The 26,458-nt window shown below is 46.1% G+C and overlaps 7 protein-coding genes across 7 annotated transcripts; 3 read left to right on the top strand and 4 right to left on the bottom strand.

Annotated features, from left to right (window-relative positions):
* Window position 1: 1 nt before the first annotated feature.
* F4812DRAFT_458815 (uncharacterized protein) lies at window positions 2-460 on the bottom strand (the record flags this gene model as incomplete). The annotated part of the gene is made up of 1 exon (XM_047937423.1): window positions 2-460. One exon carries the CDS (start codon window positions 458-460, stop codon window positions 2-4), a length of 459 nt encoding a protein of 152 aa, XP_047790694.1.
* Window positions 461-1,679: 1,219 nt separating this feature from the next.
* Window positions 1,680-2,189, bottom strand: F4812DRAFT_470976 (uncharacterized protein; the record flags this gene model as incomplete). The annotated part of the gene is made up of 1 exon (XM_047939041.1): window positions 1,680-2,189. One exon carries the CDS (start codon window positions 2,187-2,189, stop codon window positions 1,680-1,682), a length of 510 nt encoding a protein of 169 aa, XP_047790695.1.
* Window positions 2,190-5,164: 2,975 nt separating this feature from the next.
* Window positions 5,165-5,970, top strand: F4812DRAFT_426504 (uncharacterized protein). The gene is made up of 3 exons (XM_047934023.1): window positions 5,165-5,455; window positions 5,514-5,768; window positions 5,830-5,970. The coding sequence occupies exons 1-2, from the start codon at window positions 5,311-5,313 to the stop codon at window positions 5,549-5,551; spliced, it is 183 nt and encodes a 60-aa protein (XP_047790696.1). The 5' UTR covers window positions 5,165-5,310; the 3' UTR covers window positions 5,552-5,768; window positions 5,830-5,970.
* Window positions 5,971-11,791: 5,821 nt separating this feature from the next.
* On the top strand, window positions 11,792-15,315 carry F4812DRAFT_426507 (glycoside hydrolase family 67 protein). Its single transcript, XM_047934024.1, has 2 exons — window positions 11,792-14,284; window positions 14,521-15,315. Exons 1-2 carry the CDS (start codon window positions 12,409-12,411, stop codon window positions 15,162-15,164), a joined length of 2,520 nt encoding a protein of 839 aa, XP_047790697.1. The 5' UTR covers window positions 11,792-12,408; the 3' UTR covers window positions 15,165-15,315.
* Window positions 15,316-15,422: 107 nt separating this feature from the next.
* Window positions 15,423-18,093, bottom strand: F4812DRAFT_364684 (uncharacterized protein). Its single transcript, XM_047931881.1, has 4 exons — window positions 17,945-18,093; window positions 17,405-17,856; window positions 17,064-17,354; window positions 15,423-17,010 (listed from the first exon to the last, which is right to left on the bottom strand). Exons 1-4 carry the CDS (start codon window positions 17,991-17,993, stop codon window positions 15,481-15,483), a joined length of 2,322 nt encoding a protein of 773 aa, XP_047790698.1. The 5' UTR covers window positions 17,994-18,093; the 3' UTR covers window positions 15,423-15,480.
* Window positions 18,094-18,424: 331 nt separating this feature from the next.
* On the top strand, window positions 18,425-20,544 carry F4812DRAFT_426509 (DNA-directed RNA polymerase I subunit RPA34.5-domain-containing protein). The gene is made up of 3 exons (XM_047934025.1): window positions 18,425-19,421; window positions 19,484-19,797; window positions 19,851-20,544. The coding sequence occupies exons 1-3, from the start codon at window positions 18,748-18,750 to the stop codon at window positions 20,480-20,482; spliced, it is 1,620 nt and encodes a 539-aa protein (XP_047790699.1). The 5' UTR covers window positions 18,425-18,747; the 3' UTR covers window positions 20,483-20,544.
* A 550-nt stretch (window positions 20,545-21,094) lies between these two features.
* On the bottom strand, window positions 21,095-26,265 carry F4812DRAFT_426516 (TPR-like protein). The gene is made up of 3 exons (XM_047934026.1): window positions 25,924-26,265; window positions 21,696-25,852; window positions 21,095-21,491 (listed from the first exon to the last, which is right to left on the bottom strand). The coding sequence occupies exons 1-2, from the start codon at window positions 26,040-26,042 to the stop codon at window positions 21,718-21,720; spliced, it is 4,254 nt and encodes a 1,417-aa protein (XP_047790700.1). The 5' UTR covers window positions 26,043-26,265; the 3' UTR covers window positions 21,095-21,491; window positions 21,696-21,717.
* Between the last annotated feature and the right edge of the window lie 193 nt (window positions 26,266-26,458).

The raw sequence follows: 26,458 nt of genomic DNA on the forward strand, positions 1-26,458 counted from the left end.
ATTAGGGCTCATATGGCGGCGGTGCGTGGTCTTTCGGAACCGGTGGTTCGAGTCCACGGCGCTGCAAATTCCACAGAAACCAGTTCTTGATGCTATTCATGGTAGGATCGTAGTCGCCGCCGGGCCTGGTCGTGTAAATATAATCTGAAAGCTGGGGTAACTGGAAGAGCACAGGCCATAATACCCTGTAACGATACGCTGATCCGTGATGGAAGAAGAAATGCAGATGGTTGATGTATTGCAGCTGCGAACTCCTGTCCAGCGCCAGGAAATGCGCATGTCGGCTCAGACACCGACTTAGCTCCTGTCGTATGTCTCCCACCGGCTCATTACACTCTATCATACCGCGCAGCTGGTCTCGCTGCGCGGACTTGCTCTTCTCGGCGAAGCGTGGGAACTGGATAAGCAAGCCATAGAGGTACTCCTCGGCGATAGTTGTGGGTACTGGAGTAGAAGCCATCTTATTCTCGTGGATGGTATGTACCTAATGTATGGATTGAGACGCTGCTGCAGTCGACGTCAGGTCGGTTGGTTGATACCTGAGAGTTTCGTCCGATGAGGCTGTGGGAAACAGGATGTAGATTAGAGAGCGGCAAACAACGATCTTCAGAAAGTCTTTAACGCTTTATAAATACATCTTAGGCAGGGTTTTAGAAGCTGGAATTGTTTCTTAATCCTTGTGCTACGCGATTTATTCAATGTTAACTTTGAATCAGTGTAGTCGAAAGGCGCCTACTGGATTATCATCATACAAATCTTCAGTGACTGGCGACAGAGTACCTATCGTAGTAAATCTGTGCGTCTATAAGAGCGTAATCATCCAGCTAGGCAGTGACTTACGTATAATCCAAGACCTAATGAGCTTGGCCTTCTCGGAGATCCAAGAAAGAATTTCAATTAGAATATATACGTAAAAGAAACCAAATATTGATTTAAACCACAGGCTGCTATAATTCATCCAGCCTACTGCGGAGTGAATTACATCCCTTCTAATACTGGGATATGACATCAAAATCGGGCTTAACTCGCAGGCTATAGGTATTAAGTCACGAACTACTTGGAAACAATGAGAATGCTATATAGGCTTCAAGGAAGATGGTACAATAATCCCTTAAAAGAAAAAAGGCAACGTTTTATTCACGAAGTACCTAACCAGACCCTGGCATGTACACAGAAGGTAAGCATCCTCTTTAGTTGAATAACTCATTGTAGATTAAGTTATCCCTTCATAACTATGACCCCTGGCGGGTCACCACCATGACCATAGTCTCATAGTAGCTCCTTATTAAGAAGATAGAAAGCCAAGTGTTACTAGATAATGCATGTACGACCCTGACGCTCACTCCGTATAGGCATGACATCTATCAAGGGCATGAAACTATACCTAAAATTTACATAAGGTAAATATCGTATTGTTGTTAAAAGTATATAAATGGGGAAGACCAGATACGCTAAAGGTACCAGAACGGTGCCTAGCGTGGGACTCAATTGTCCAGCACTTCAGGCTCAAAGAGGATGAATAATCTTACATGCTTCCATTACCAATACTCTCGGCTTCTATGATTGCCTTCCCTCTCGCTCCGGTGACTCCTGTCGTAGTGACTTTCCAAATAGCGGCTATCTTCCATCTATTGCTATATCAAGTGCCAATATTCACGGTTCTACAAGGGTAGGAGCTCCTACGATGGCAGTGGTAACTGACCATATTGTTGGTATTCACGCATGTGTTCCCGTACACTTTGGTCCCCAGCATTCCCAGGTTCCAGGTTAATTTCTGTATTGTCACGATGATTCTGACGCCACTCGAACCAGTTACCATGTTTTCTCTGTTTGTACAAGCCTGAACGGACCGTGCGGATATACTGAGCGACGAAGGGCGCCAGAAACAACCCCTGCCGAAAATGATGACCCTGACGACTCCTGGCATGGTCGCAAAGCTGCTCAACGTAGTGGAGCTGTTCATCCTGATTCATCGTCAGGAAAAGTTGGTGAGCTTCAAGGACTCGTTCTCTCCTTTCTTTTAGTTTATCCCCTGTCATTATGTGGTCTAACGTTGCTAAATGCGCTTGCAGGTGCCAAAGCTGCTGATTTTTATCTACCTGGCTGAACGCTCTTAAGTCTGCGAGCAACTGGTCAAGCTCTGCTCGATATGCGAGTATAGAAGGCCTTGCTAAGCGACGTGTCGCCATTATTGAGAAAAGTCTAGGGTGATTTTCCGGTTCTTATTGTGTAAGGAGGTGGCGAATACGAAAAACCTGCTATGCCGTAGCCTGTAAGTGGTATCGGAATTATAATTGGGGATGGGTGTTGAGATTGGGATTGGAAGACGAGGAAACCAATGCTTTATATACGAGTTTTAGCCTAAGGAGTTGTATTGACCACTTTAGTAGAGCAAGCTGTCACCCACTCATTGTTCCAGTCGAAACCAGTAATCACGATATGATACGGAACTGAATAATAGACCATGAGCAGATTGCTATTGTGCTAATATTATTTGAGCGTTCATTAGTAGTTACTCACTTTAAATCTCCCCCTAGGTACTTGCGCTAACAGTATTATACCTACAGCTCAGAACCTTGCCGATGTGATTTTCTCTAGCGATAAAAGTTCCATCCTATACCATTCAATAACACGTGCTGATATATATCCTCTGTCATCAAGAGTGCTCCTATACAGCATGAAATGTGCTATTGCAGGAGCTGATATGTCACACATCGATCACGTGTGTCATACGTACCTTACCTAAGGTAAAGTGTGATTCACTTATACATCAGGTGCAATCATTCGTACAAGTCTAGATATTCCTGCTATGGCCAGTATTGGACTTATACGTGTAGATTAAGGGATACATCTGGATACCTGCCTCTAACATATTCAGTCATATTTTTTAGGGAAGTGTCTCGTCATCTCTCAATTTAGACGGTGGAGAAGTTCTTCTGCAAGCCACCGCTCCAAGTGCTCGGCTGCTTTTGTGTATCAGATGTGCATAACTGTCCCTAACATTCGATTGGTCACAAAAGTCTATTAGCGCCTCGAATGCGAACCGTATGTGGAGCTTTCTATAACGCCTCGTCCCACTTCCCCAACTGTCTGGTTAGCTTTCTCCAATCTGGGGCCCCGCTCCCCTGCATAGGTAATGCCCCACATGCCCCACACCAAGCTCCCGATCCGGGCTACCGCCGCACTAACACGCCCGAGACTAAGGTTCGCGAGCTAGGACTGCCAGCTTTTAGCTGGGGTCTTGCATTATGAACCTTCAGATTGGGAAGCTGTTCAAGTAGTTGTCCTAAGAACAGCGTGCGCTCCCGCATTTATGAGATGATAGATTAAAAATTTAGTTATTATAGTTGGAAAATATACCAGCCAGTTATAGTGTTCCTTCGGAGAGCGCGTCACCTTTTTCAAGCTATTCTTCTGTCTGCCTACCTGGTACCACCTAGGTATGTCCTTGTGTAGCCCTTTTCTACTATTCTTATCATGCCCCCCCCCCACCCCTCCCCCCAACACACACACACACACACACACACACATAAAAAAAAGATTGTGACACTCTCAACGCTATTGCCCCAAATAGCTCTTACTAAAATTGCAATATATAAAGATAAGTTACAGAAAAAAAGAAGAAAATATATAGAACTTGGGGTTCATAATAATTATTTATTTACTTTATTACTATTGAACCGTAATGGCGCTTGTATATGTTGGTAGTAATTACGCCGCCAGCTTTTTTGACGACTTTCTCGAACCAGCGTTCTGGAACCAGTGGGGAGAAGGACTTTATGGGTCACGGGCTGGATCTGATTGGTGATGACCATGACTTGTAAACCTCCTGCAGGATTCCAAACACGGGTCAGTGACCGAATGTAGCTGACAAAAATCGGCTGCCACTTCCCGCTGGTACAATACCGTGATTTAGTTTTATGGAATGGTGTAAGCGCTACTGCAATTGGACCCATGTATAATAATGTTGAGCCTCAACTTTATCTTGGAACCAATCGAAAGGTTACAAAGGTGTGTCTGCGCCTGTAAGAGGTAGGCTATGACCTATCGTATCGCATCGCTTCCGCCGTAGATCTTTTTATTAGAATATGCCTACTTCCTACGCCTGTGGGAAATGGTCTAACTCAACCTAGAATATGCTACAAGCATCTACTAATACTTGAAAAAGCTACTTGAAAATATTTCTTGTAGAATATTTCTACTTTGCTTTATTGAGTTAGCCGTTAGAAATTTTATCCTGGGTAATCCATACCTTTTCAAAGTATTTATTATCTAGGAACACCGCATGTGCTGGTTGACTTCTTATTCGCTGATCTCAAATCTCGCAGCAATATGATCACTATATCAGCCGTGACGCCATGCTCAGGTGGAATATAAGTTGCCTAGGAGCTCCCATCTCCTTATTCCCCCTTTTCATATTAGCTATCCCTGGTCAACATTTTCATATATAGTGTACTTGAAGTGAAAGGCCCGTCGGCAAGAAACCAAGACCTATATTATACCCAGTCCAACCCCATCCAAGTATCTTTGAGTTCACGCAAGCTTTCTAGTGTCAGCACTGTCAAGCAATATAGCGAACGGCCAAGTAAATAGAGCAACTCGGGGACCGGCCGGGTAAGTGCTGCCGCACCCCTGAGACTATTTCTTTGTTATTAAGGAAGAATTCCCTATACTGTGTCATGAGTCTGACGCTACCCAAGGTCGACTGATGTGCCAGTCAATATCTCCTTGGTCTCGCTGTCCTCGCAGATCAATGCATCGAACCAGAGAGACCACTCGGGCGTTATCTCTGCGGTAGACAATGCTTTCGCCAGACAAGGGCAAGCCATCGAGCAACCACAAACGGGAGCTCCTGTTAACAACACCCGAGGAAGGCCGTCTTCCATCGACAACATGCTCCGAGGCACGGGAGCTCAGTTTGATGACTCCCAGACGACATGGCCGGCGCAGAAGTAGAGGCTATCCTGCTGATAGCCACACGTACTTCTGGAACACCCTTCCATCGACGCTATACTTGCTACCTATGTCCTCAGGTATGAGGGATATTAGTTGTTAGGAGTCTCACTTGAGACTCCTTGGAACAAAGGAGTTATTTTGTATATAGCTTTGGCTTCAAAGCAACTGTAGTCAACGTTCCTTGCGGAACAGCGAAGTTGTTTTACCTACTGCATGCTCTGCGACGTGACATTAGTGCCCTTACCTTAGGTAAGTTTTCAATGAAGACTTGGTTAATATAGATATGCACTGCGATGGCACCTCTCTCATGCCTCAGGACATACGGGTATATCATATATCCTTGACTGCCCCGTCATGCAAGATTTCCTACTCTTAATTACTTACTTATCACCCTTCTTCTTCCCCAAGTGCCTTTTGCTTTTCATTCGATGCTTTTCTCGGGAGGATACCTCTGAGATACAGACCTATCTGAATACTGTTAACTCGAGCATTTCTTCTTCTTTTTTTTTGTTTATTAAATCGGTATATCGGGATCGAGCTTTAGGAGGAATACCTACATGTCATGATGTTTCTGCAGGCAATACTTGATCCGTAAATGTTTGATCCTGTTGAGAAATGAAAGTGTTGGCGAGGCCTTTTATAATTTGCCATGATATCGGATGGGGTTTACTGGTGACGGTCGGCTACGGTATGGAAAATGTTATGATTTCCTTTAGAGTTATGTTTTCGACGCTCTGATGCGGTGATGCTGTTGTGAGGCTCTGCGGGGTATGTTAAACACGTATACGTTACGGCACCTGGGGTTAAGATAGCTGGAGATACTAGAGATTAGGTACCTCGTAGTATAATATGCCTCAAATATTTCTAACTTACATATATGACTTGTGAAATCCACCTCTTATCTATTACCTATCAGCTACCTGGTTTTCATAAATGAAGACCTGCTCTCGAAGCGAAATAGTCGAAACAATAGTTTATGTTAAATAATGCACGTCGAGAAGAATGTAAAATAAGGCACGTTTAAAATGCAAAATAAGACACGTCTCGAATGTTAAATAGTGACGTTAGGATTGCCAACCCTGTTAGACGAGTTGGAGTAGAGTTACCTACCGTCGTACCAATGCCAGCGAAGCAAAGGCAATATCCGAAACTCCATAATGGAAATCCATTCAGCGTTCTGATTGGATATTTATATTGTAACAACAAGTACGGCGTGTCTTCGCCACATCCAAACTGCTAATTATCAACACGGAAAGGTTTTCAACATGCTAAAATTGGAAGCAAGCCATTTCACAGAGAGCGCAAAGAGCGCAGACCTATTTAATGAAAAGTAATTATCAGGATCTGTACTTTGTCGTGTATGCAGAGTCTAGACACCTTGAAAGTTCCATTAATAGGTACCTACCTTGAGAGGTAGGTTAGGTACCTGTCATATTTTCATTTAATTTTGGACGTTCTTACCTGCAGCGTGAGTAATTCACATGAATCCTAGGTGCCTGTCTCTCGAAAATATATATAACGCAATAAATTCATTTCGGATGGCTGAACCAAACTTTTACAATCTTGGATGAAGTTTCATGTCTATGAACCGACTGGAACCGGCGAAGTCGTTCACCTAGTTCCATCCAGGGAAATCAGACGGAGAGAAGAATTTTTACCGCGGAGATGAAGCTGGTCTCTTTGCTGGGCCTCCTGACGGTTTCAGTGTGCTGTGTTCCTGTCCATTCGGAGAATTCTCCAGCTAGCATGGCGGTTTTCTCATTTGCAGCCTTCTCGTTTAAACTTGCCTACTATCATTTTCTGCCGCGAAAGGTGCGGTGTGAAGACGTCCACCGGCACATCAACACATCCCCATTTCCATTCCCGTATCAATACATGCTCATTGACACACGTCATAGAGTAGCTTCGCCTTCTCCTTGGCAGGTGCAGCTATCAGGCACGGATGAGCCGGGATCACTAGGTATTAAATGAAACAAGTAATCATCTGGAACGAGCGGCCCGCAGAGGGCCTAACCTGCAGATAATCATAGGCCGAATGCGCCATCTTTCCTTTTCCGTATTTTTATCGTCACAGTAACACGATCGCGAAGTAGTTTGGCATCCAGAAGAGGCCACTTCGTGACCTATGTACTGACACGCCCTCGGGCTCAGTGCCAGCTTCAGCCTTATCGCGAGATCGTGAGGAAGTGCTTCAAAGTCCCTTATTCCCACTCTTCAACCGAGAATATTTAATTTATGTACCATCTTGCCTGTCTCAGCAAATAATTCCCACGATTTGTATCTAATAAGTTTATTTGGATTCGTTAGAGATATGTTGTGTATCCGGAGCTTGACACTTCGCTAATTGGTCTATTGCAACTCAATCCCGTGACCACTTAGCCCTAAGATCATGCCGATCACAGAAACAGGGTTCCTCATTCCTGAGGATTCTTCCAGCATGGATTGAACATGCTTAGGGTTTATATCGAAATGATACCAGGCCGAAGTTATGATACCAGGCAAGCCGATGTTGCCAGTGAAACAAGGGCATAAATATTGGGACGCAAATGGCAAATTACCTTAGGATGTAGGTAATGAAAGTTTCCAAAGCTAATGCCAAATACTCTGCAGGCTCTGCTATTTCTGGACATAGATATGAGCCTAACTGGAACTTGATCCATGATATGAGGTACATGTCCGGTTCTCAATACGCGAAAGCGAAGTTGGCAAATGTCTAAGCTTCTGTTCCTCGAACCGGGTAAAATAGCACCAGGTAAGCCAGCAAGGCTGTGAACCAGTATTTCTCTTCTGACGAGTCAACATGGCAAGCAGACCTTGGGGTTTGGGTTCTAGATTCAAGGCTGAGATTAAATATTTAGCCCCCAGTAAGTAGAGGACTCATCTTTCAGAAGCGAGATGTCACTGACTCGTCAGCCCAAGGAAGGATGCTAGTAATACAGGTATACCTACCTAGACACTTATATACTTAGGTACCTAGGTAGTAGTGTGAGTCCGTCAAGACAAGTTCGAGAATCGCAAAATGGTACGAGTGATCTACGTGGGTAACAGCGGAGCTTGCGGGAGAGCTCGCTAGCGATACAGGCGCGCCCCAGGGAATCGGCGTCAGAACACACTGACGAATATTCTGGAGAGGAAAAGGCGGCGCAGTCTTTTCATGTTTGAAGCTTCCCACCACGATGTTAAACCTTAATGGTGAGATATGAGCTTGATGACTTTCATCTCATCATCGCGCTTTAGGATAATTCTCTTATTTAATAAACACACTTGATAAGAAACAATATAGCTTCTGTCTGAAATATAATAAGTTAGTTTATCTGTAAATCTTGGTAAGTTAGCAACGAACAGATCGTAGCAGACGGGTACCTATGTAGGTACGTATCAATGTATCGCACAATAACCCCATAGACGTAACATCGTAATCATCAACATATCCCACAATTGCAAAATATCTACATATCCCTTTAACTTGCGTTCGACTACGACCCCCTTGCCATTGCGTACAGTGAACAATGCTCAACATTAGTCATTAATATCGTAACAGTGCCTAGGTATGTTTTGCAATCTATCTATAAATCTCTAAATAGAAGATATGATTGGTTTATCCAAGATGCCGCAAGATGCCGTAGGATTCCGCACGCACCATCCACGTCAAGGAGATAATATTTGTTGGTTGACCTCAAGGGCAAAATCTATCCTTGTCAGACAGCCCGGGTCCCAACCCCCACCTTTCTTGTGTAATAACTAGATGTATAACGTACCTGTTATTTGGAAATCATGGTAATTCCATGTCTAGGGGCATGAAAAAGGTAAAGGTTACTACTAAACATAGTCCACTAGTGGGAGAAATATAAATACATTATATCATATAATAAGTCCCTGTTAAAGTGTAAAGAATTGTGGGCTCGTTTTTACTATGTACCTAAGTACCTAGGGTAAAGATCCATGGAAACTTACTGCATGTAAACTGATAAATCCCTGTCGGTGTGTGTATTGATCATCTTGATGTTGTATTACTTGTCTCTTAAACCTTTTATGTATATCAAAAATAAAGCTTCTTTTATTCCACAATAAAATAACATTATCGAATACTCGAATACGTTTTTAAGTATAAATTAGGCACAACACTTTTTTTCGTTTAAATTTAATTAATTACTTTTTTTTTAAAAAAAAATCTCTACTCCTGCAATATCTCAATCTTTCGGCTCGTCGATGCAACTACTTACTAGAGTATGGGTTAGATAGATTGCAATAGCAATTGTGCACTGGTATTGCCGAGTTTGGCTAGTGCGCATCGGGGTGACAAGGGAGGGCTCTATCATAACTGTCATGGGTCGCGGAAACGGGTTGACGGCTCAACAAGGTCAATGAGATCAATAAGCCAACCTGGTGTTGGCCGCGCTATTAACCTGTTGCACGCCTATGCATGTATAGGTACTTCATGTGGGACCTATCATTTACAGGTGCGGATGCGACTCAAAGGCGTTGCACGTTGTAGCCTGCTGTACCTACTTCCATGGCCTTCTTCTTTTTCTTTTCTTCTTTTTTTTAACCCATTTTGGTTGTGGAGAGGAACAGGGTATGCATGTATTGTATGAGTCTACTCATGCTTGGTGCAACGGTGATGCCTCAAACCTCCATTATCCTACATATGATATATACGTAGGTCCTTCAGAGACATCCAAATCTGCATCAGCCGAGAAGCTATTCAGAATACGTGACCTAGTGCGTCTATCCCCTTGACAGGCAATTAACTGCCCCGCCCTTGCAATTATGCGTAGTACTCAAGGCTCAGTGTGGCTCATCTGTCTTCGAGCGAGTCTTTTGTACTATATACCATATTGCAACGAGGAGTAGTTTACTCAAGTCGAGAGGGTATAATACTTGTACAAGTCTATATATTTACCTGAATGAGTTAGCATTTGGATATAAGATCAAGATGTTGATTTACATCCTGGACTAGGTAGCTTTCCGGAGTGGGCACCCCCCCCCTCGATATCACGGCGCGCGTATGGCCTCTATGGCACATACCATAGTATGTGCCTATAGGAGGTACCTAGGTAGGCCAATTACCTCTCCCAAGACAACCCTCTTCTTTCTTTCCCGCTCACTTCATTAGTGGTTTAGGTCTTTATCATGTCTTCTTGACAAGTTCTAATCAAACCCCTATTTTGCTTATATCTTCTATTACCCGTTTTGTCCTACCGCATCAAAGACTACATGTATCTATTGGTTCTTCATCTGCTCATCTTAAGTCTTGCCAGAATGGGACTATTGTCATTGCTTGGCCGCTATGTCATGTCTGCAATTATGGGGTATAAGTAGTCCGGTTGTTTCTCCCTCTAATTTCCTCCGTTCCAAGCCAACTATCCCAAGTCAATGTTCCATATATAGTTTACTCGAAAAAATCGTCTTTGAAGAGCAGACCGAGATCTGTATCATCCCGAGCCCGGGTCCATTCTATTCTACCATTTCAGACACCTCCAGACTCTCTAAATTCAACACTTTGAAACATGGCGAAGGATCAGATTAACGAAGACACGCAGCAACCGGCCGAGTAAGTACCTACTACTACCTAAAGCGCCCACCAAAATTTGCCCCTAAGAATACTGCTTAGCTTCGAGAGGTTGATACTCTACCTAGGTATATAACTAATTTGAATTTGCCTTAGGTCTACGCCTATCCCGGACCCTACCATACCTGTTAATGCCCGCATGGCCTCGATGCCCCCCTCTCAAGCCGGTGTATCGAACGAAAGAAACTACTCCCAGGTCATCTCGGCCATCTCCTTGATAGACGATAAATTTTCCAGACAGAATCAAGATGATATTCCGACACCAGCAGAACCTCCTGTTGGAGATACGTCGAGACATGGTCCTGTCGAATCCTTAGTCCGATTCGCAGGTTCTCAATTTTAAGATTCCCCGTAAACACGACCGGCGCAAGAACGAGAGGCCATTTTCATGAATACCTGTTAAACAGGTTTCCGAAGGATCACGACATCGTCTAGATTGAACGAATTACACTCGCAACATGTCCTAATTAAGATTTGAAAGGGACAGGAGCACCTTTTAGTCCCTGAAAAGACTTAAGATAAACCACACCAAAAAAGACACAAGAAACCTGATTCATTGGGTTTCAATGCACGATGCACCACCGTATCTCCTTTACGCCTAAGAACTTACAACTACCCTTATGTCCGGTTACACAAGCTTTCCAGCCATTTATTTACCTACCTTTCGCATTATCTACGTATTGTCGTTTCAGGTCTCTTTTACTTTTCATTTCAGCCATATGTTGATCCTTCCACATTACCGCAATATTACCGCAATACCGGGTACCGCCCAACCTTTTTTTTCTTTTTCCTTCTTACCAGATGGCTCCGTCGGGGTTAAAAACGACAGCAATCATAATACTTTGGTAATATTTTGTTAGTAATTTTCTATGTTGGGGGATGGATGGGATATTTTACTAAGGGTCCTTAAAAAAACACACACACAAAAAAAAAAAAAAAACAAAAACGGCAAACCTCTGGAAGAATTTTGCCGTTACATTCGTTTAAAGTTCAATGAGGCTCTGTTGTATTACATAAGCTAGCTTAGGTACCTGGTACCTGGTACATTTTAACTTGGTACCTCTTTCTGGATCAGCTCTTCTTTTTCGAGCATCTTTTTATCACTTTAACAGGTATTGAAGCCATCTGTGAATGTGCCGCTCATGAGCCACGTCCTCATGAGCCACGGACGTGGCTCCCTTGCTCTTCTTGAGTGATGAGTGATTGTTTGTAAAAAAAAAGAAAATCATTTTCTTTACGTACCTAGGTACCTCCTAAGGTAGACAAAAACCACTTACGACTAGAATAACTATGAAACATACAGTATCGGCGTCGGCGGTATATGATACCTTAAGAGGTAATTATATTTACAATAATACAATATCGCAGACACTCTAGGTAATCAAGCAAGATATTTCACGCTTCGAATATACTAGGCAACTCGATGTTGAAAGCGTACACCATACATACATACAGCCAAAGACTCTCGATACCCAGTCCAGGTACTCGGTTACTTTACCCCACGTTAAGCGTCTTACATGGAATACCTAGCTTGTTGTGGTTGGCGGATCTTCGCCTCTCAATTTGCGGGGAAAAGGGAAAGACACGACTCCACGGCTTCGTGTATAAATAAACCGAAACCGTTGCAAATTTGAAGCACCAAGCCAATTCTCCATAAATAAGATCTACTGACCCCATACTCCCCAGTTTTAGCCTAAAGACAATGTCTTGTTCATTAACCAGGCTCTTGGGGGACGGGGTTCGTCATCTCCACAGGCGAGGTTCCATCGTGCTGGGTAAACGCCATGTATAAACACAAGGGCCCCGATGTCTCATCTCAGGTGTAGATCTATGCATGCGCACATATTTGCTCAAATGGACCAGGCCAAGTAAAAAGTAAAATGCGCGGACTCTTACTCCTTGCTGCTCTTAGCCTCGCGGCTGCAGAGGACGGGCTCGACGCGTGGTTGCGATATGCTCAATTGCCGCAGGACGTCATCAAACAGGCTACTGTTCCTTCCGGTATTGTCGCTCTTAACTCCACGGAAACAAGCCCGGTTTATGTCGCCGGTAAGGAACTACAGAAAGGCATTAAGGGTATTCTCGATAAGTCGCTCAACATAACTCATGAGGCCAACAGAAGCCCTTCCGTGGTCGTAGGGACCATCGCTGCCTTCAACGACTCCGGCATCTCGATTGAAACTCCTGAGCTGGAGGAAGACGGCTTCTGGCTCAGCATCAAAGGCGAAAAAGTCGAAATTGTAGGTCAGAATGAACGCGGTGCGCTTTATGGTGCGTTCGAGTACTTGTCTATGCTAGCCCAAGCGAACTTTACCGAGGTCGCCTATGCGACAAATCCCAGCGCAGTGATCCGATGGATTAATCAATGGGACAATATGGACGGCACTATCGAGCGTGGCTACGCTGGCCCGTCTATCTTCTTCAAGAACAATGCCCTGGTATCCAATGTGACGCGGGTCGCTCAGTATGCTCGCCTACTAGCTTCAATACGTGTCAATGGAATTGTTATTAATAATGTCAATGCGAATGCTCAGATCCTGAGCGACGCCAATATGGCGGGACTAGCTAAAATTGCTGACGCGATGAGACCATGGGGCGTCAAAGTCGGTATCTCGCTCAACTTTGCGTCGCCTCAGACTTTGGGTGGCTTAAATACCTTCGATCCCTTGGACAAATCCGTCATTGCCTGGTGGACTAAAATCACGGACAAGCTTTACGATCACGTACCTGACCTGGCAGGTTTCTTAGTTAAAGCTAATTCCGAAGGCCAGCCTGGCCCGCTCACATACGGCCGCACACTCTCCGACGGTGCTAATCTGTTCGCGAAGGCCGTCAAGCCGCACGGTGGTATTGTTATGTTCCGCGCCTTCGTTTACGATAACCAGCATCTTAACGAGAAAAGCTGGAAAGATGATCGAGCAAACGCGGCCGTCGAGTTTTTCCAAGGCCTTGACGACAAATTTGATGACAATGTTGTGGTCCAAATCAAGTACGGCCCGATCGACTTCCAGGTCCGGGAACCACCGTCGCCACTCTTCGCGCACTTGAAGCAGACAGCTTCTGCTATCGAGCTTCAGGTTACGCAAGAATATCTCGGCCAGCAGTGCCATCTGGTCTATCTACCACCTCTTTGGAAGACGATCCTCGACTTCGATCTCCGTGTTGACGGTGAGAAATCCGTCATCGGCACCGATATTCTCTCTGGGAAGCGGTTTAATAAGAAGGGCCTTACTGGTTACGCGGCAGTCGTAAACGTCGGCCAGAATGTCACGTGGCTTGGTTCGCATCTCGCCATGTCTAACTTATACGGCTATGGTCGGCTGGCTTGGGACCCGACAGTTAACGAGGTCGAAATCCTGGAAGACTGGACACGGCTCACCTTTGGCCTGGATGATACCGTTCGCGAGACTATCACCCGCATGTCAATGGAGTCTTGGCCGGCGTATGAGAATTATACCGGCAATTTGGGTATTCAGACCCTGACGGATATCACAGGACCACATTATGGACCGAATCCACAATCAATGGATAACAATGCGTGGGGACAGTGGACTCGAGCCGACGCCTTCAGCATCGGGATGGATCGCACGGTTAAGAACGGCACGGGATTTGCGGGCCAGTATCCGGCTGAGGTCGCCGCTGTATTTGAGGACATCGAAACGACACCGGATGACTTACTCCTGTGGTTTCACCACGTCCCCTACACGCATGTGCTGAAGAACGGCAAGACGGTTATTCAACATTTTTACGACGCGCGTGAGTGACTCTATCCTAAATCATTCTCCGCCTCTCATTTTATCGTCCCATGGAATTGTGAGTGGTATTACCACTCATGGTCAGATAGACTGCAATAGCAATTGTGCTATTAAGAAATACACTTTTGGCTCAGCGGCGTGTCTTTGACAGGAACCTACCTAGAATTATACCTTAAGAAAAAAAAATGAAATGAAAAAAGAGGGGTGAAAAAAGCAACCGCTAACCTTGCCTCTTAGACTACGCAGGCGCCGAAACAGTCGCCACCTTCCCCGCGCAATGGGCCCAGCTCGACGGCCTAATCGACCAGCAGCGCTTCGACGAGACGGCCTTCCGGCTGACGTACCAGGCCGGGCACGCGATCGTCTGGCGTGACGCCATCAACGACTTCTACCACAGCCTCTCGGGGATCGCCGACGCGCGCGCCCGCGTCGGCAAGCACCCCTGGCGCATCGAGGCCGAGTCCATGGCCCTCCGCGGGTACCGCGTCACGTCCGTGACCCCGTTCGAAGCGGCCTCGGGGCGGCGCGTCGTGCAAAGCGACAGCGTCAGCGGCACCACATCCGCGTCCGCGTCCGTTAAGCTCACTTTCGCCGCCGGGAGGTACGACGTAGCCGTGGCGTACTACGACATGTACGAGGGCAGGGCGTCGTACGAGCTCTATCTGAACGACGCGAAGGTCGGCTCGTGGGTCGGGGATAACGAGGACAGGCTCGGGTACACGGTTACGCGGGCGGTTGACGGACATTCGGCGACGAGGGCCACGTTTAGGGGCGTGGATGTTGGGGAGGGCGATGTGTTGCGCGTGGAGGGTAGGGCTGATGGGCGCGAGATGGCGCCGCTGGATTATGTCGCTGTGCTCCCGCCGGGCGTGGTGGATTGATTTGGGTACCTAATTTATCTTAACGGTGAGTCGTAATTTTGGGTATGGATTAACAATTTTCGTATCTACTGCTATTGCAATCGGCCTCTTTATATTTATTGAGACTAAATACGCCCATACTGAACTTTTTTAAGTATCAATCTGCTTCTGATCTGGGTTCTGTGCGTGATTGTGAAAGGAGTGAGAATTGATACAAGACAATAGCAAGTAGCATTATAAGCTGTCACTAACAACACAAGGTATTCAGTCCGGAACGAATTATAAGGGCTCATGAGAGTCTGAGCTGAATTTATTGATTTTCAGAACTCAATATATCTTAATTACCATTGCCAGAACGGCCTAAATCGCGTCTCACTCGCCAGACTTTCGAGCCGACGCCACGTTTCTGGTTTCCATGCAACACCTCTACCCACGGCACCGAAGTTGCATCCGTGGACCCTGCCAAACCGTTATTTTCAGCCTCAGAGATACCACCAGGAGTATCTTCAGTATCCATCGTCTCGTCCGCATCTGTGCCGTCGTCTACCTCTTCATGAGCCCGGTAATATAGCTCCTCGGTATAAGCCCAGCTCGGCGTGTCAAATTTGCCACTGACAAGCACGATTTCGCACCCTCTCGATGTAACCTCTTCTATCCTCTCAGCTCCCAAAGGCGTCAAAATCTGGAGCAAGCCATTTTCGACATCGATTCCACGAACAAGGGCTAGGCCAAGAGAGTGGGAAAATTTCGGGTCAAGGGTGATTCCGTTTGTAGTGTCTATAAACGGAATACCCTCGGGAGTCCTAATGATGGTATTTTTTTCCAAGCTTGAAAAAGACGGTGACATGGATTTCTGGGGCCCTTCATCGGCCTCATCTATATCCATTGTATCGGAAGTAATATCGCCAGGCAGTGTAGCATTCTCTTCGGAATGCCTGAAAGCTTGTACACTTTCGACTGCTACAATTGCAACGATTGTTCCATTGATGGCATCAGCTAGCAGATCTACCGGGGTTTGGTAATCATAACACATGATCCCGAATATTCCTCGGTCATGGCTTCTATAACTGATTTGCCAAGGAGGTACACTTGTCAATGGCTTGTTATTCCACCGCATCCAGCATCCATCAACAGCAGAACTCTGTTGCTCGGCGTGGAAGTATGACATAGTTTGCATTGAACGGAGATGTGCTGACGTTCTCGAGCTGATTTTAGAGGCCTGGGAAGGGAGCGTAGTAAAAGTAGTAGTTTTGCAAAATTCCTGTAGCGTCTCTACTACTTCGGCTGGGCCGGACTCGGACATATACAACACTTCCGTAGGCCGTGAATTTGTGATGAGTGATGTGAGAAGGTCAAGCCCGGTCCCTTGGATCCACCCCGGAGTATTTATGATGAGGGGATAACGTCCTAAAACATTCCGATAATGTGTCATAAGATCCATTGCAGCTTCGAGATATAGTTCCGGATCTGAGGCTGGAGATATGGATGCTAATGTATGCGATCGAATGATTTGGATTTCTGGACAAGGAAGAGGACGACAGAATGAGGGACTAAACACAGGTTCAGTTAGGAGTACAAGAGCGACTTGGCCGGCGACGCAATATTCAGGTTGCCCCGGATCAAGATCTAGCACGGCTACTCCCCGGTGAAGTCTGCGTTTAGTGGTATTCAACTGATCTGTAACAAGTCGGTTGGCAAGCAGCTTGCCAAATGTGGATTTTCCAGAAGACTTTGGTCCTGTTATCATAAAGGAGCAGGGTTTCGAGCTAGATAGATTGACTAATTTTGCAATCTCCCTATTCCATTCCGGCGGAGATACTAGATTTTGTAGCATTGTCTTCTTTGGACCATCCGCTGAGGTGTATAGCTAGGGGTACCGTCAGCTTTATGGCTCCTTCGAAGACATTGGAGCATACTTACTATTGTGAATGTTGGGTCGGGCGACCTGGTTTTCTTATTTGATAACGCATCAGGCTCATTCCAAAGCTTCCGGAACTGAGGAGCAAGCCTCCCTAAGCCTCCCAGGCCAGCGGCGACGGGATGGGGGAGTAATTCCAAGCTGGCATTATCCGGACACCTAAGAACAGGTAGCGCATGGCAATGCGGTGCATCCACCCAGTGCACCCTTTCCGAATTCCTTAACGTGGCACCATTAAGAGTTATTTCACCAGATGTCACTCGTATGCCATAGCTACCGAGAATCACCAAACGCTGCTATACGTGAGCCTAAATTACTGGAATAGTGAGCAAGGGAAACATACATCACCATCAGATAGCTTTAGTAATATCCTTCCATCTCTTCGTTTTTGGTAGTTGCTCTTAGATGGTTTGAAGGTGGAGAGATGGATTGGTAACGAATTAGTCGGCTTTACCAATATCTCATCACCGTCTATAGAGGGTGACGGACTTCTAGATGAACCACCAGGATGACCAGAGATAATAGAGGTATCTTTTAGTGGAGATGAAATTTCCGGTAATATGACTTTCACATTAGTGCTAGGCTCATTATCAGTACTCGACTGTTGTTGAGTTTTTAGACTTCTTCTAGTCTTTCTGAGGCTTCGAGGAGTGCCATTTTCTGAAGTACCTGAAGTACCTGATGTTGATGGGGCTTCGGGAGTTGATGTAGTCTCATTGGTTGTGTCTATATTGGGTGGTGAATTGGCGATTTGCTGGTTGAGTAATCTTTTGCGAAGAGCAAAGGCGCTCATAACTATTAAGATACATACCTAGGTAAGCAAGCATTCATCTACCTCTTATAGATAGAACTGTATTCCATAGTAACATGATGTCAGACATACCTTGTGGAGGTTCAGATACGTTTAGTTTTCTTTTCTTACTTGTAGCCATGACAACTTTTAGCTATGAAGGTTTATAAAAATATTTTAAAAAAGGCGAGGCTTCGGTATTAGTTAATCTAAAGGAAATAAAGTAAAAGATGAAGTTCTTACCAAGTGAATGAAAAGATTCATCTAATACTTCGGAACTGTGGGGCTTATGCAGGTAGTACGCCTGCTTGCACATACATAATGCTGTGCATTAGGATGTATTGGCCTATTACAGGTTAGGTTAGGTACTCGGCATGCCCCTTGCCTCAGATAAAGTTTCAGCGAAAAAAAAAGTCCCGGACCTATGATATTCCGTCACCCGTCAACGCCCGGGCGTCACCTGGCAACCTCAGCTCTGTAAAGAGGTACACCTAGATACCTACAATGCACTCCGGTACAGGTATCCGTACCGTAACTACCCCCACATCAAGGTCCCCGCGACTGCCCAGATTAGGTAAGTAAGGAAGCGCGCCGCGTCTAGGATCAAGAGAGCTCTCCAAAAAATTTCAAATGCTGGGAGGGCGTGAAGATTAGTTCATTCATTACTTTTTACTCCTTCACCTTTTTAATATTCCCAACCTCACCACCTCTCTAATTTGCACTTCTCTAGCAAAAATTCTTTTGATAGGGCTTCTGATAAATATTGGCAGAATTGAAACCTTTTCTATCATTTTGCATGCAAAATAATATTTTGAATTGCAATTGTCTATTGCATCCTACGCTTAACCTCATTTTCACTCACAGCTTCTGGCCATAGCCTGGCAACTATAATCACAATGACAAAGAACCGCCCTCGTATCCCAATGGGATCGCTCAGTGATATGGCTTCAACTGTTCGCGACAAGAAAACCGCATCCAAAGCTAACCCCCTGGGATCTACTCAGCTACAAAAGAACCAAAAGTTAGCTAAAGACACCAGTAGTGATGATGAGAGTGGCAGCAGCAGCAGCAGCTCTGATGATAGCGACCGAAGTGGAAGCGACAGCGATACTGATCTCGAGGCCGCGAAGAGCAAGTACGCTGCTAAGCAGGCAACCAAGCGCAAGACTCCTCAACCAAAAGCGAACGCTACCAAAGCGGAACCTGTTAAAACTATTCCGAATGCAGGCGCATCATCTTCTAGGACGCCCGTAAAGACAGCAGCTTCTACCAGCCCTGACGATTCCGAGTCTTCTGAGTCTGATTCCGAGACTTCGGATTCTAGCCAAAGCCCGGCCAGGAATGGGGTTGTAAAAGAGGAGAGCAAGGATAAAGACGAGGAAGAGAGCACATCGGAAAGCGAGAGTGAAGATGAAGAACCCAAGAAACAACAGGCTGCCGAGGCCGAATCTTCTAGTGACGAGGCTAGCGACAGCAGTTCTGATGACGACAGTGAGGATGCAAATGCTATGGAGATAGATAGCGCCGAGGCGGCCGTCTCTAAAGCTAACGGCGTGACTTCTTCTCAAGTGTGAGTACTATAGGGCTGCAGCGTTCATCCTGGAAGAGTATAAGCTGATGCGTCTATCCTAGTTCTCGGCCTGGATGGCTTAACAACTCCAACTTCGTGCTTCGCAAAGCTTCATCTGATAACCCTGCCAAAGAGGTTACAGAGTTTTTCAGTAAGGCTAACTTGGAGGGGAAGCAAGTGTGGTATTTCACAGCACCAGCATCACTACCGATTACTGTGCTTAAAGACATGGAGATTGACCTGTCTAAGGCAACTACTGGCGAAGCACTGCTGAAACACAACGGCGATGAATACGGCCTAGATCTCGAGTCTCATGCTACTACCACACAGATCCAGTTGCTTATCCCCTCTCAAGGTGGGGATAACTATACTTCTTGTAAGTCACGCCGTATAATTGTTCGATTTTAGACAGTAATTAACAACTACAAGTGAATCGTGGAATCGATTCAACTGTACACCTCCGTCGCGTAGCCAAATTCGGACCTGGTGGCACTGTTAGCGCCACTGCCACTGAGGATTACGCACCGATACCGAAGGCCATTCGAGAACAGCCACAGGGTCTAAGACCACGTTTCACCCCAATTGGCGTCCCCAGCTCTACTCCAACTCCTCAAGCACAGCCCTCTAAATCTCGTCCTGCAGCCGCAACACGGGCTGCTTCTTCATCCGACTCTGAAAGCGACTCGGAGAGCGCCTCGGAAGATGAGACTCCGACGGCGTTGCCTGCCCCAACCGATTCAAAGAAATCTAAGAAGTCAAATGCTGCCAATGTGAAGCTCAAGCGAAAGGAGCCCGAGGCGGAAGCTAAATCGACTCCAGTTCAGAGCTCTCAATCCCAGGAAAAGCCCGCAAAGAAATCGAGAACCTCCAGGTCCGCTTCTTCCAAAACCCCGATCCCCAAGGAAACGCCTGTCCCGTCCCAGGCCACACCGCAGATAGGCTCGACGCCGAACGGTACCCCTAGCAACAAAAAGGCAAAGAGGGATAAGGCGAAGTACTCGGTACAACCGATGAAGCAGACTCCGGTCCCCGTACCCAAAGTTTTTAGCATGAACCGCTAAGTTGGGATGTACTGGATGGATTTGCATAGCCTGCAATTTTTTTTTTTTGGGGGGGGGGGGGGGGGGTCGGGGCGGCTTTCCATTTGGACATGTTTTTTTCATGCCGTTAAGCTTCTATGCCTAATCGTGCTAAATAGTGGACTCGGGTGCAGGACTTGGCCCGTGGCCTTGTTACCTTGCACATTTCGCCTGCGCACGAAAGAGATAGATGGGTCTAGTACTATCAGAGATTAGGAGGAATCTGAAAAGTTGGGTTTAGCTCCTCAAACCGGAAGACTCATGTACGTTTTATACACGGGAAAATTAGGTACCTAGTTACATACGGCGTCGACGAAACGCAAGTTATGATAATGTGTGTGTGTGGTCTTCTCCCGCTCATTTTTATTTTTCTCGAGATACCATAGGTGGTTTTGATCTTATATAGCCTTGATCTTATCTCCAAGCACGCACTCTGTGAAAAAGAGTGCGGCTGGACAGGCTAAATAGGTGCCAAAAGTACTAGGTACGGAAAAATTCAGTGGAATTGATGCGTTTTCGTTGCATCGTCGCACACGCTGTGATTTATGGTGTGAACAGGTATTTATTTACCTTAGGTACCTACCTACCTGGTACATAATCGAGATAGTCTGAGGTACAGCATCTTAAACTTAATGCATTTCAATATACGCCTTTCTTTACCTACTGCCTATAGTGGGACCTTTCCCAGAGCACAGAGCAGGGTTATCTCATAGCAAGATGAGGTTATCCGCTAGGAGGGCTAACAGGTAAGTACGTGTTGAACTTTGTCACATTCCATGTCTGCCTTATTAGGTACCTGCCCCCATTTACTTATACCGGGGGTGTTAACAATTCATAAAAACGTGCCTGCTCATGGCGATACGCAACTCAAGAAATCATGATTCATTTCTTCTCATTTCATACGTTTTCTTGGTAATCCATCCTTCCATCATACATGCAACTGGGTCTTATATTGTTATGCTGAACAGGATATGGAATCATGGCAATGGACCTAAATGTATTCCATTAGCTTATTGCCTATTAGACACTGCGGATCGTAGAGACAAGTTCAAAAAAGTAAGCTGCACTAGATAGGATATTTATGCATCAATGAAGAACTCAGCCCCGTCTTGAAACATTAGGTAGGTATTTTTGACATAGGTATCATTATAACAGCAAAACAAAAGGTGAAGTTAAAGGAGATTTTGCAACATACCGAAAATCATGACTGTAGTTAATCAGGAGGCGATTGCACTACATAGAGACTCCCAGCCACTACTACTCCAAGGCGCTACAAAGATTGCCGTTTGTGCATCGGCAACCTTGCCAGTTCCTGCATATGCCTCGGCAAGATCCACAGCCCCTAGTTCTCCCCTCGGCGGTATAGCCTTCAGTGCCACATTCAAAGCCATATCCGCTGGGTATTCTTCCCCAGTAACCTTAGCTAATCTGGACCATCCATGAGGGAGGTACGGGTATAACATGACATCGTTTTGGAGCTGAGTAAGGACGTCGTTCTCCGTGCTGTTCTCCGACAATGCGGCTACGGCGCGGAAAACTTCCCCAATTTGGGAGTGCTCTGCATCAGTAACTTTATCACTGGTACGGAGCGTTTGAAGCTCTGAGACAACGGCTTCCAAGGACTCCTCGTCTTCATCAAGTAGTGCTATGATGCCTAGAAGAAGTACCGACTGCACGTGGCTTGAATCTTTCTCAATCACGTCAAATAAAATAGTGCGAGCTCTTTCTCGGGCTTCATCCGTACCGGTAGCCCACAGCATTTGAGCCAAGACACAAACTGCATCTGGGTTACCGTTGGATTCGCTGAGTGCCGTTTCAAAATATGCCACAGCTGCTTTAATGTTCTTAGAGAAATATTGCGCCAAACCGACCGTCAAATGTGCTGATAATCTGGCTTTTCTGCGTTGCTCGGCTGTTAGTTCATTTGCGGACTCGTCGCTGCTTAATTGTAACGCCATTTCTCCACAATCGACAGCCTCTGCATATCGAGCAACCGAGAGATATGATCGAGCCAGATCCGTTTTAGCTAAGGCAAAACGCGCAAGTGATTCCGCGGACTCAGTAGCTTCATAGCTCGCTTCTAGTTGCTCACATGCCTCTTCGAGAGTATCTATTGCTCTAAGGCTATCATCGGTCCGTTCTTGATATAGCGTTGAAAGGTGCTGACTAGTAAGATCTTGAGGATTGAGACGACGCAGTTGAGCGAGCGCAAATAGCGGCTGTATGAGAGACGAAATATTTAGATCTGATGGACTCGTGAGTATATAATCGAATAGAGACGTTGGGTATTGGCGCCTGGTCAATAAAGAGGATGATTCTGAGATATCCATCGCGTGGGTAAACAGGCCTCGAGCTTCTTTAGAATCCCCATAGAGAAGTGCGACAAAGCCTTGACCCAGCCAAGCGTGGGCATAATCGGGATCATTTGACTGGGCTCGCGTGAAGGCTTCATTAGCAAGTTGAATGTCATTCTGTAGAAGGGCCAGAGCACCAAGGTTTGACCATGTATGTGCGCTCCTTTCATTGAGAAACAAGCTTCGGACAAATGCATGCTGCGCCACAGATGGGTTTATTTCGCTTGTAACAACACCTAGCGAGTTCCAAAATTCTGGATTCCCAGCTTCCAGTTCTATGGCCCGCTTGAAGCATCGCACGGCGGCTTTCTGGTATCTACTAGACTGAAGCCGGAGTTGTGAAGGAAGGCAAAGGTGGGCGCGGTTTTCTGCCCAGCCTAAATTATAATATGCAACAGCCTGAGCGTGGATGTCGTTTGCCGACTCGTGGATTGCTCGCTTGTGGGCTAAGATAGTGGCATGTAAACATCGCGTGAGGTCTACTCCAAGTTGCTCGTCATCCGGAAAAATGCCTTCGGCAAAAATAAGGTCTTTGCCTACGCTGTCGACATCTTCCAGTATAGCATATGCGGACTTATCTCCCGTACCTAGGTCAAGTAGCTTCCGAAGGATGTCAGTTGGGAAATCCTGTAGACGACTCTGAACAGAAGAAAAAATGGAGCACGAATCGCCTATAGCCTTCCAAAAATTGAAAGTGCTAGCGATCTTTGTGGGCACTGTAAGCGCAAAAGACAGAGTATCTGTTGCCAACTCGATCGATTTGCCGAACACCCCTTTCTCCACGCAGTCTGACGCGTTTTCAACCATAGTCTGCATCATGGCTATGGCAACGCCTTCCTCATCCGGCCGAGCTGAAATAACCTCGTGGTACAGCGAGATAGCTTCATCAAATTCGCCAAGTTCCCGTTTGACGTTGGCCAGCATATACTTAGTAAACCAGGTATCGCCGATTTTGTTATTATCCATCTGTTCTTCCAGCTTTTGCGCAGCCTGAATTGCTTTTGTCGCGGCGATGTATCTTCCAGAATTATGATAACTTTCCCCTAGGCCGACCCACGAATGATAATCTTCGGGAGCTATCCGCAGAGCTTGCTGAAATGAAACAATGGCCTTGGCATAATCTTGCTTGCTCAATTCCGCCACTCCTAGTGCAGAAAGAGGCCAGCTAATTCCTTTCTTCTTGGATCCAGGAGGCGGTCTGACTCTACCCGAATCTACTACTCGTTGTGCCACTAATTCGACGCGGTCCCAGTCTCCATCGTCGGCAAACGACCGTGCCAACCTCTCGGCAGACTCGACTTCCGTCGAAGAAAGCTCAACAGCCTTAAGAAAGCATTTGCGAGCCCTCTTTTTATCCTTTGCGTAATCCGCATAGTAGATACCCAAGCTGCTGTACGCCGGAGCGTAATTGAAGTTATTCTTCAGTGCATCTAGGAAGTATGCGTACGCACCACTTCGACTCTTCCTGGCAGCCTTCGAGGGGTCAAGATTCCATATACAGCTGCCCAAACGATATTGCGTCTGGGCTAACAAATCTTTGGAAACTGAGGCGCGTATCATCTGTGGCAACAGTGATTCAAGTTCTGTTTTGCCGCGTGCATAATCGCCCTTCAATGAAAATAGCCATCCAACCTCTGCACGTACACGAAGATTGGTACTATCACCCTTCAGTGCTCGCTCTAAGAATTCAATCGCTCGATCGAATTCTTCCTCCTCTTCGTAGATGAGACCAACACCAATCATAGCAGAAGTCGACGTGGGATCTACTTCAAGTACCTTGTCAAAAAGAAACTTTGCCTCGCCATGATTTCTTGGAGACTGATAAAACACCAACGCAGTGCCTAAATAGAGCATGAATGACTGGTTGGCATTCGTAAAGACTTTTCCGGTCTTTTCCGTTTCCGCGACCATGATTTTCATAGCTTTCCGCATGAGCTCGACGTTACTTTCGTGTTCTTCCAAGTGCTGGTAGTATTCTCCTATCACTCTGTGAGCGAGCAAAGAATTCGTTGTTGAAATTCCCTCTGTCATCATCAAAAGTCTGTCTTCGCCAGTGTACGGGACCACCGATGTCGGCGCGCCGCCATCTTCATCATCTTCACTCTCATCATCCGTTCCAGGCGTAGCTACAGGTGCCGAAGTCTCTAGCTGCTTTTTCGGGAAAGGTGATATCTCGCTTGTCATGAACCCGGTCAAGACACGATAGAGGTCACTATTAGGAAAAAAGGAACAGTATTCGTTGAGCACGTTGACGTCCCAATCCTTGATCTCCTTATGGTCCTGCCACTCGATTGCAATATCCCAGGCAAGCTTGAAAGGGTGCTTAATGATAACCATATCATTTGCAAGCTTCTGCACAACCTGGAGCTCCGCGGCTTTGTTTGGAGCTGGAGTAACTAGAAGGCGATCATATCGAAATTGAAGTAACTTCTCTTCATATTGACGTCTGACATCATCGTCCTGAGTCCATAGGATGAGCTGCTCGTAAATTTCGCCCAGTTCGCTCTGGCATAGGACTTCACGGTTGACCTCGACCGTCACCTCGCTGATTTTCGCGCCTAATCTCGTGCGGCGTTCACCGATGAGTGTATTGATGCGCTTCTTCTCGTCGACCTCTAAAATCTGGGCTATCGTCTCGTAGGTTTTGGCGGGATGAGGAACCCGACCCTCGAGAGCGGGATAGATGGGACTATTAGGGAGTATTAGACGAAGGGCCTGGACCAGTTGGGCCCGATCACCACGTGTTCGTACAAAGTCGATGAACTTGTCAACGACATCTTGACATTTGTACATGTCATTAGCGTCTCTGAAGATTTCGGCAAGCTTAAGTGCAGCCTGCTGGTACTTTTGGATAGCCTTGGGCCCTTGCTTCTCGTAAATCTTGATTAGGCCTTGCCAGGCTTGAGCATCGGATTTTATACCAATAGCCGTCTTGTATGCCTCTTCAGCTAGGTCTTGTTGGTTCTTCTTATCCAAGGCGAACGCTTTGAACACATGACTAGTTTGGATGTCAGATTCTCCAAAATAAATGAATAGAATAAATGGTAGCTGAATGAAGAAGCTACGTACGCTTGGTAAGACTTTGCATCTCTGCTAATAACATCGTCGGCTTGCGATATAGCATCGTCCCATTTTTGTTGGCGTATGGCATCGTTAATAGCCTTCAGTGAGGCCTTGATGCTCGCCATCTTAGAGAGATTGTATCGGGAATGGTGAGTTTCATGTCTTGGGGTGGTGGGGGATATATGATTTAGGTAGGTACCTCAGGCATTTCATCATTGATTTTTTCAATTTCGATTTTTTTTATTTGGTATCAGTCCAAGGCCCAAGGCCGTTTTGTTTAATAGTAGAGGTAGTTTTAGTAAGTTGTGTTTCGCAGGTTTTCGGGCATTAGGTACGTATGATACTACCTAGCGGGGTGCGATGTGGGTCCCGGCGAAACTACGGGTCAATGAAATCTTACGTTGGCAGGTTAGGTGCTTATCGGCAGTAGTTCGGCAGGCAAAAAGTCAGGCTGAGCGGTAAAACATCGGGCTCTTACTTCTTTACCGCCTTCACTAGCAGACTAAGACTGCCCGGCAAAAAAGTTAAAGTTGGTACTAGG

The sequence above is a fragment of the Daldinia caldariorum genome (assembly GCF_022478825.1).
Source record: "Daldinia caldariorum strain CBS 122874 unplaced genomic scaffold F4812scaffold_7, whole genome shotgun sequence".
Taxonomy (NCBI): domain Eukaryota; kingdom Fungi; phylum Ascomycota; class Sordariomycetes; order Xylariales; family Hypoxylaceae; genus Daldinia; species Daldinia caldariorum.